This window comes from Corvus moneduloides, chromosome 4 (assembly GCF_009650955.1).
Source record: "Corvus moneduloides isolate bCorMon1 chromosome 4, bCorMon1.pri, whole genome shotgun sequence".
Lineage (NCBI taxonomy): Eukaryota > Metazoa > Chordata > Aves > Passeriformes > Corvidae > Corvus > Corvus moneduloides.
The window spans coordinates 67,566,098-67,576,025 of record NC_045479.1 but is presented as its reverse complement, the minus strand read 5'-3'; the positions used below and the strand labels follow the sequence as shown (position 1 = coordinate 67,576,025).

The window sequence follows — 9,928 nt, the reverse complement described above, 5'->3', positions numbered from 1 at the left end:
GGGCGGGCACGGCCCGTTAAAGGGGCCATGGCGGGCGGTTGCCTGGCGACCGTTGGCGTCACCGGGGGAGAGCCGTGAGGGGATTGGGGGCGGGGCAGGCCGGTGAGGGGCGCCGCCATCGCGTCCCGACCGCCGCCCCGCCCCGCGTGGGAAGAGTCGCCGTTTTCCCTCTCTCGAACCGAGGTGGGCCGCCTTAAGGGCTGGGTGGGCGGGTTGTGGTCATGGCAGTGGGAGCAGGGTGAAGTTACCGTCGCAGCACTGATTCAGGCCGGGATGTCTGCCTGAGCACCACGGCGTGTACAAGGAGCTGGCGGGTAGAGTAGGTAGAAGTCACTGGAAAGAGGGGAAACTTCGATTAGATATTAGGAAGAATTTTTTTACAGTGCAGCAGGTGGTGAGGCACTGGAGCAGGTTGTCCAGCGAGGCTGTGCTGCCCCAACCCTGGGACTGTTCAAGGCTGATCTAGTGGACGGTGCCCCTGCTTATGGCAGGAGGTTGGAACCAGACGATCCTTAAGGTCCTTTCTACCCCCTTCACATCCTATGAAATCTCTTACTGGCTCTTCTGAGACCCCAAGCAGGTCCTGTATTTGCTGACTTGGGTTAAGTGCTGTAGGAGGTACAGCCCTCCCGCTGCTCTGGCCCAGGGCCCCTCCTGCCTGGGGACATGGCGCTCCTTGCTGGGCTGAGGATGCAGCAGGGCCCCCTGTCCCACTTGATACCCTGGCCTGGACCCAAGGTGTCCCTACTCTTCAGCTTCAGGTTTGCTGGTGAATATGGGTGTGCACCCTAGGTATACCAAAATGGGTGAAGGTACAGACACCACTCCTCCCCAGCACCAGGCACACAGGCTGTGAGCTCAACCTGCTGACATGCAGCCCCTCACTCATGACAGCCCTCCCCCAGTAGCTAATTTTTCAGGACACATCCTGTTCCTGCTTCAGTGGCTGGAAGCTAAGTACCCCCACCTGCGTCAGCAGCTGATATCACAGGCCAGAGGTGCTCATACCCCCAAGCCTGACTCCAGGAGCTGGCACCACTGTTCACTCACACACAGGTCTCACACAGAGCTGACACTTTGTCCTTGCACCACACACACATGTGGAATACAGAGCTTATGCAGAGAGACAGTTAAGATTTAAGAAGATACAATAAGGTACGACAACCTCTGATGACCAGGTGTAGGGCTCAGCCAGGTGTGTAATACTGACTGGCCCTGTTTTACACAGGACAGGCTTATTTTATACTCCTTTCTGTCTGTTCCCATCTTTGTTCCTCCCTGCTCCACTTCTCCTACACGTTTCTCACAGATCTATACAGTTCCATGGATTTCCACAGCTCTCCAAGTCTGGGTCCCCCTGGGTAATAGTCTCACCAGTGCAAAGTCCAGGTTGATCTCCCTGGATGTCATTCCTGTAGTTTCCTGATAGCCTATCTATTAGTGCTAGAGTTGAGGTTTGTTCTCTATGTTTGTTTTGTCAGGTCCTTGTCTCTGCACGATTTGTTTGTTTCCCCCCTTTTCCCAAATTTCCCAACTGACAAGGTCCCTGATCAGATAACCTTGCTGAAATAAACATTCTCACGCTCTTCACATGCCCCATGACTGTCCAGGTGTGGTTCTCATCACCACCTTCCTCATTTGCTGCTCAGGTTTGAGTCCTCATATACTGTTGTATGGCTTCCTCCCTTTCCTGTAACCCCGTTTTGCAGTGAAAATGGTCCTTGAGCAGATGCCTTAAAGGAGCAGATGCTCTCTTCCCACAGACCCTTACAGCTTGTGTAACTGTTCAGGAAACCACCATCTCTGAGCCCAGGCTAGTTAGGATTCCACAGTAATTGTGTTATGATTAACATTAAAAAATATGTTCCCAAGGCCAAAGCACTCACTGTTTACCCCAAATTAGGAGCAGGCAAACATTGTCATCTTAGCAAAGTGCACTTCACTGTTCAAAAGTTCCCCTTAAATGAAAAGTGTTAATATTAAACTGGGTATTTTCTTACCATTCTCTTGTCTTCTTTATTTGCCTTTATCTGTCTGTTGTCTTTCATCTCTTCACTGAATTCTTGGCTGGAGTACAGCTGTCTCCTGCTCTGGTACAATGAAAACAGCTCTATGCCTGGAACTTGGACACACAATAGACAAAGAGTACAATTTTCAAATAGCATCTCAAAAATATCAGGATGGTGTTTTCATTATTTGAAGTCACCAAGCTGGAACTTTCAATGTATGTTCTTTACTTTTTGGGCAGGAGCGCCTGTGGACAGGCACTGTGAATTCATGGTGACTCAGGAAGTCCCAGACCTACCTACATGTCTTGAAGAAAAACGTTCATTAGGTGAATCCAGCACCTCCTATAAAGAAGTACTTAATACTAATGACATGTAAGTTATCATAAGACACTTACATTCATTATGGCTTAGCATTTATTAAGATCTAATGTTATTCCTAATCATATTGACTGTCTAAAGTCAATATTGACTGACAACAGTTCTCATCAAACACTGATGAACAAATACAGAGCTTGAAAAATCCCATGATGGCTGCAAAAGAGCCCTTTTCAGCACAGGGGAAAAAAAAAATGTTGAGATAGATATCCCAAAGACTACCCTAAATGTTAAGAATAAGGATTTGCTTATCCTGTTAATTTGTATTTGATACCTCATAACCAGGTGGGAAGATTTCTTTTTTATTTCAGTAAATGGCTGCTTTGAATTGCAAAATGCTGCAATGCCTGGTAAAAGAATGCTTGGAGTACTGAACTGCAAGAAATGGTGAAGTGTTGCCAGAAAAATGCCCTTTTACATATTTTTGTTGATCTCTAATAAAGTGTGTTCAGTAAGAGATGAAAGGCCCTTTCTTTGTCTCTTGATGGCTCTCATACAAACAGATGACAGGTGTGCAGGCTTCTTTCTGCTAGTTTCACATCATGATAACAATAATTCTTGATATAATTTTCCCAAAGATTTTTATCCTGTGGTGCAAGGCTTTTTTTCCAATTTCTGCTTTTCTAACAGACTAGTGGCATTTTGCATTTGATAAGATTTCAGCATTCAACTTTTCAAGCTCTCTGTTGATATGGCAACTTGCCAAGAAAAGAAATTTTACTCCATGTGCAGGGTTTGGAGACAACATCCTACCCACAGGGAGGGAGACTGTATTCATCCTCTCACTGCAAAATCCAGAAGCTTTCATTCCTTCCTAATTATAAAGCTGAAGCTTGGTGACATTTCAAAACTAGGAAAGTACTCATCTCTGATCATACCTGCTAGGCATGATAGTGATATGTGTGTTTTGCTTTCAGAAGCAACAAAAGTTCTATTTGAGTAGCAAAATAAGATACACTCAGGAAAGTAAATGCAGTGAAATTCAGATATAAGGCAGAAGTCAAATGGTTCATATTTCTTTTCATATAGTTCAAATCTGTCCCTGGTGAGTATCTACTGTCTGCAATTTTTTATTGCTTTTTTGTTGCTGTTGTTTTTAATTTGTTTGGTGATTTGTCTTTTTTTTTTTTTTTCAGTTTGAGTTTCAGCTTGCCCCCTCTCTGCTCTTTTCAGGTTTAGCAGTTGATTAACTTGTTTACTGTGTCTCAGCAGACTGAACAAATGGGTTTTGTGTGAGGAGGAAGTCAGTGGCAGTCAGTTGGATTGGGCGAAGGTAGGAAAGGGTGAATTCTGGCAGGCTGTGTGCCTTGTCTCCTTATCCAGTTTATCTGCCAAGACCTCATCTCTGTCGTCTGCACTGTGGCCATGTGACTGGCTGCACACTTCTCCTTCCCCCTCCTCTCCTATCCTGAGTGTTTGCTGTTCTTCAGTAACAGCCCAGATCTTCATTCTGTGGTTCCCAGTTTTGTGTCACTTCAGGAGCAATAAAGAAAAATCTGGAAATCTGCCTGCCTGCCCCAAGGGGACACAAATGCGAAGACGTGAAATTTAAAAAATATTGCATTTAATATTTTTTTAATGCATCAATTTGCACAATTAAGTTTTAGGAAGGTTGAGTCAAGATGTGTATGGAAGTACAGATGAGTTGGGTTTGTTTGAGATCAAGCAGTGCATTTAATTTCATTACAGCTGTTTATAACTTCTTCCTTTTTTAACCTCAGACTTTGAACTCTGTAATTCCTTTATTTTAAATTTTGTTTTCTATCTGTTACTCTGTGTCCCCAACAAAATCACTTGCTTCTGTCTTCTCTATTTAATTTTCCTGTCTAATTTCAGGAAGAAGTCTGAAGTTTCTGAAGTCATGAGTAAAGCTGACATGAAACCAAAATCTATGCATCGTGCCAAAATATGGTCAGATGATGTAGAGAACTTATACAGATTTCAGCAAGCTGGATACAGAGATGAGGTGGAATATAAACAAGTAAAACAAGTTGATGAGGTAAGATTCAGAACTTTGAAAGGGTTACTACTTTAAACTTCTGTCTCATGTAAAATGATTAAATAAGAATGGAGATGCAGCTTATTTCCTTTCATTTAGGCTAGGTTCTGATACAGTGTTTCCTCACAGGTCTGACTTGAATTTTGGAGCTGTTGTTTACTGTGCAGAATACCTCATTTCACAGAAGTGAAACAGAAACACTGCCTAGCCTGTGTTTTGCTCCCCCTCTCTGATGCATTTAGAAGCATCACAGATCTCTTTGAACAGATGTAGGTGATCTCCAAGGGAATAATTCAGTATTGAGGGAAGAAATATTTCAAAGTGAGTTCTCTGAAGCTTCCCCATTACTCTGTCAATAGACTTGATAGGAAACTCATTGGTTGTCCACGGAGTCAGTCCTGTGTCATTGCTACTGCTTCGGTTTGCAGTTGGATTATGTGGTAGCACAGTTGGACTTTGTGCACACTCAAAACTTGGCCTCTGTCAAAATGATGTCCACAATGGAAATATTTGATGCCAGCTGTGCTAAAGGCAGTTGTGACACAGGCTCTTGTCAACACCAAGGACTTGTGCCTCTGCTCGCTACAGTTGGTGGTGATGCTCCCCAGCACATCAGATGAACTATTGAGTAGTGGCCAAATATCCAGTGGCTACTTGAGGTTCAAAACAGCAACCAAAAGGTTAATACAGTGAAGAATGCATCATCTTTCTTACAACTCTGTAATTTATCTCCCAAAGCAGCAAATATAGTATGAAAACCACAATTTTAAAAGATGTTGACCTCCTGTGCACATAAGAAAGCACAGAAAGTTCCAAGAAACTCACTGCCCATCCAGTTAACTCACAACACAGAAAAACATCGATGTGCATAATAAGATACAGTTTATTATTTTATCATGGACTCTGATACCACTGCAAAAGCTGTGGTATGATTTTCAATAACTGCAGAAGGAAATCGTGTAATTATTGTGGTAGGATCTGTGTGTTTAAGATTTATGGCAGGGCACAACCACTGGCAGTTAAACCCTGATGAAAGTTAAAGAACACCACTGAGTCATTGTAATGTGAGTGTGTATTCTGTTCCAGTCTGCCAGGGCCTGGCAGTGATTCTCTTTCAACTAACATATTCTGAAATGTCTTGTTTAGTCCATTTTAGGTTTCTATAATGCAGTTGTTACTAAAGATGCAATTATAGTGTAGGTAGAATGAATATTAAGGCTGTTATGTTTAGACAGACAATGCAAATAACACAGCTGTATGCCTGAAGTCATAAGGTAAGTGATGAAACCACTTCTGGGGCTCTCCAATTAGAGAATGTTCTAGTTTGACATCCTGTTGTCAGCTCTGCCTTGAAGAGAAATAAGATGCTTATTACCTGATTTTTAAGGTTTAGTTCAATCAGAAGTAGTCATAGATGCTCAAGCTGAGAGAGCTATTAAAGCCATAAAGCTATTGAATGTGCAAATGCTCAAGCCTTTAATTTAAAGCTTTACACTGTGGAACAGTGAAGAGCACCAGAGTGGTGCTGGGTTTATGTGGGGTTGATCCCACCATCTTTAAGACTGACACAGTCTGCAGCTTACTTTATTTTCATGAAATTGCTAACTAAAAGCACATTTTTTATGGTCAGAAGGTCTGAAAGAAACCTTTAAGTGTATGTCAGTCTTACAGAAGCAGACTCTTGCAGCCTCTCAGATTACTGAATAACTGAATAGCATCAATGTTATATTCCTAAACAAGATATTTTAAAATCTTTGACTTGAGCAATTTTAAATTAGCCTGTCAAATATCTTAGATTCCTATCTCTAGGCTTTTCAGATCACATAAGTTTATGCTAAACCTGAAAACTGGTTTCTGACATCTTGTTCTCAGTCTGTTTTCAGAAGTTCAGCAAATTAATAGAAAAGTAGTCTTTAGATGCAAATGAGGGTTTCCTATGGAATTTAACCCTATATTCTTTGCAAGGTAATGAACAAACATCATTTAATGTGAGCATGTTCAGGTGATTGCATGTCCTTTTTGTTCTGCTTGTAGGTAGAGTGCTGGCCAGAAACTGGATTTGTTAAGAAACTTCAGAGAAGGGACAATACATTCTATTATTACAACAGGCAAAGAGAATGCGAAGACAAAGATGTCCGCAAAGTGAAAGTTTATGTGTATTAGTGTTGTTATTGTTCTGGTTGGTTTGTTTTTATAAATAATTTCTTAAGACCTGTAAATAAATGAATTGTGTAATCTGTTTTACCTTAAGTATCCATGTCATGCTTAGATAGGAAGGGGAGTGCTGGAAATGTAGAGAAGCCTGAACTATAGACATAGAAGCTTCACTTTTTCCCTCCTATAACCAAAAGTCTTATTATTCCTCATTTTCCTGGTTACAAATGCTTTGACATAAAAAAGCTGGCAGATGGGCATCATATATTTCAGTTAACTGTATAGCATCCATTGTAAGTAAAGGCATCAATCTTTATTCCAAACAATATAATCTTGTTGACACTGGTTAATGTCAGCCACAGTCTCTTGGTGTAGCTAAGGGTTATGAGACTCCAAAGGGCCAAAGTAAGGCCAGAGCACTGACTAAAAATCCCTTGGAGCAGAGCAAGAATAACAAGCAAAGAATTTAAGTGAAGGACACTGAACAATCACCCAGTGCTGAGCTGCAGATATAAAGACTGGTTATTGTGATAGAAAGAGTCACAACAGAAATGTCTTTCTATCTATCCCCAAAGTATTTTTGTCAGGTGCCAGTATTAATTACTCTAAGAGGAAGTATTAATTGACTTACTAGCATATGCCTTCTTGCAGGGGTGGACTGTGGATTTACAGGTGTTGGGAACATGGGATATAAAACTCCAGGGAGAACATGAAATCCACACTCTGTAATATTTAGGGGAAAGTGACGTACACAGATTATGTGTGGGATTTCTGGGCAGAATTCATCTCATCTAACTTGGAATGTCACATTATCAACATCCACATGTGGTCCTGTCATTTGGACAGCCTTTGTTCTGAATAGAGAAAAGCTCTTGTGAGCACAATTAATTTCTTTTAAGGGCAGCTATGTAACATTTTCTTTGAATGTGCTGCTGTGACGTCAACTCTGCAGCAGCTGCACATACCTGGGCTACTCTGAGACGCTCGATAAAGATGAGGAACTGTACTTACCTTCACTCATGAAGGGATTTAATTAAAATACTTTGAGATGCCAAAACTCTTGATAATTGACCAGTAGAACAGATTATTGTTATGTAAACCAGTAGGTGTGTTTGTGGTAGTTACAAAAAAATTGCTATTAATATTTCCTATCTCTATACTGTTGACCAAGGGTATCTAAACTCAGTTTTAGGCATGAATTAGCAGTGTACATTTGACCACCTGTCTTATAGATATTCTTAATTTATTTGAGCCTAAGATGGAGGCAGACTCGAGATGAGAAATAGAGGACTTACAGCTCCTAGTCGAAATAAGTATGGGTGCAATATTTAAAAGACCTCATTGACAATGATTGGTGGTGATCTCATCTTATTTAGACAACTTGGAAAATATTAGCTTAAACTTGTATGAGCTCTGCTAGAGAAATGACAGAAAGATACTCTGAAGCAACTATGAAACATATTCTAGGAAGGTTTTAATGGCATATAAAGAGAGAGTTACTGCAGTGTAGAGAAATAAAGCATTGCTACCATAAATGCCACTTCAGCCTTTCATTATTATTTCTTTTATATTTGGAGTGCTCTAGATATACTTTTTAAAGACAGGACTTTTTGCATACTTTGCAATTAAATAGTGGGAACAGAACAATTACCAGATAACCCATCAATTTTGTCACTTTAGTTTAGTGGATCTCACTTTGTTAACTTCATAGATTCCTAAAAACAGTCTTCCAGTGGACATGAAACAGCCTTTAAAGAATTACACAAAACATAGATGTATTGTATAGCCAGCTCAAATTTATTGTCAGAAATTATTGCTATCAGCACACACAGAAGAAGTGAGAACATTTCGTACAGCTATTTTCTCAGTCTATAAAAAAGACGTAGTTGGGCATTCGAGAACAGGAATTAAAACTGCAGGTAACTTTTTAGGATTTAATGTGGATTTTTTCCTCAAGAAAGATTTTTAAAAGTTGAAACACATGTAAGAGATTGTTCTGGGATTCCTTCATTTTAGCTAACTCCTCAATATTTTTGCAATACTGCTGGATGCTTCTGTCTATATTTTAAAACCATGAGTGTGCATTTCATGCAGCCCATGGATATTTCCCTTCAAATGAGTAGCATGGGAATTCATGTTCCACTTTATATGAGTTGACAGATCCTTCCCACTTTGAGAGAGTGAATTACCTATATTTTATTACTTACATTTTTCAGCATTTTCAGTGTGCAAAAAGATTGAATCTCACTGTGAGATTTAAAAGATTCACAGGATGAAAAAGAGAGACAAGCCTTGTAATTAGTAAGACCAGTTTACAGAGATGGCCTTTGTCAGGACAGTGCTGAATTTGGGAGTTCTCTCAGTTCATTAGTGAAACAGCAGGTTTTGTACTGGCAGTGTTGGTTTCAGTTAAAATTGTCCTTTGACATCCAGTTCATGCCAAACTTAAGGTAACGTAACCACTGCTCCAGCCTGCCAAAGTTCCTCCTGACCTGGCTTTGGCGTTCAGCTGTGCTGGCTGAGCATGAAGCTGATACTTGAGTACCAGCAAGTTTTCCTCTGCTGCCTGTGTGCAGGATGTATCTTTCACTCAAAGAGCTGTCAAAAGAACTCAGTGTTTTATCTGATACATCTGTAACTGAAATATCCCTACCTCAGTTTTAAGCAGGTGGAGCTTACTTGTCTCTTAAGCTATGAAGGAGTATCAGAAGTAAGCGATTTGGGGAAGCTGGGCTTTATTTTAAGGGTGACACAGCAGTACTTATCACCATAAATGATTTCCAAACATCATTATAAAAACTTCTTTACTGAATTTTAAAGAGCTAAAGCACATCTCTCAAGTTTTATTGCCTAGAGATGAAAATATGTGCTATTTTTCTGATTTGACTCTTATTAAAAAGTAATTCTGTGAAAGTACTTTCCCAGGTATTTATCTGTAGGTATTTCTCTTATCAGGGAATACTGTAACGCTCTAATGGTCATTTGCAGCAGCTCAGGGAATGGCAGTGGCAAGGCTTTCTGTTAGCTTGCAGCTGCCTAAGCCTCATCTACTTGGTCTAATTCCCTGCATGGCTTTGTACAAGAAGAATAAATCCTTTCTGTGCCTGTTGAAGCTGACAAGAAGTAGGTAAAACAAACTTCCAAGACCTACTTTTCAGGCTTTGTGTTTGACAACTACATGTGAAATGGCAAGAGTGCAACCTGTGCATTCCAGGCTGGTGTGCTCTGTTTTTCAGCCTTTACTGGAATCTGTTATGGATCAGTATTTTCTGACAGTGATGCCATGGTTGTTTGACTGCTTTGCAGTCACAGCAGCTCAAAGCTCTACACAGAAGGATGGTATAAGTGTTTTGATTTTCACTTAGGCACCCAAATGGAAAGTTGTTTTTCC

The 9,928-nt window shown here is 40.7% G+C and overlaps 1 protein-coding gene across 4 annotated transcripts; it reads left to right on the top strand.

Annotated features, from left to right (window-relative positions):
- Positions 1 to 45: 45 nt before the first annotated feature.
- On the top strand, positions 46 to 8,520 carry MEIG1 (meiosis/spermiogenesis associated 1). 4 transcript variants are annotated; one of them, XM_032107446.1, is made up of 4 exons: positions 46 to 183; positions 2,249 to 2,381; positions 4,221 to 4,383; positions 6,418 to 8,520. In XM_032107446.1, exons 2-4 carry the CDS (start codon positions 2,278 to 2,280, stop codon positions 6,544 to 6,546), a joined length of 396 nt encoding a protein of 131 aa, XP_031963337.1. In that variant the 5' UTR covers positions 46 to 183; positions 2,249 to 2,277; the 3' UTR covers positions 6,547 to 8,520. The 4 variants fall into 4 exon arrangements, with proteins under 4 accessions (XP_031963337.1, XP_031963338.1, XP_031963339.1 ...); XM_032107448.1 differs by lacking the exon at positions 46 to 183 and adding an exon at positions 3,597 to 3,657 and having other exon boundaries at positions 2,302 to 2,381; XM_032107449.1 differs by lacking the exon at positions 46 to 183 and adding an exon at positions 3,594 to 3,657 and having other exon boundaries at positions 2,322 to 2,381.
- Positions 8,521 to 9,928: the final 1,408 nt, after the last annotated feature.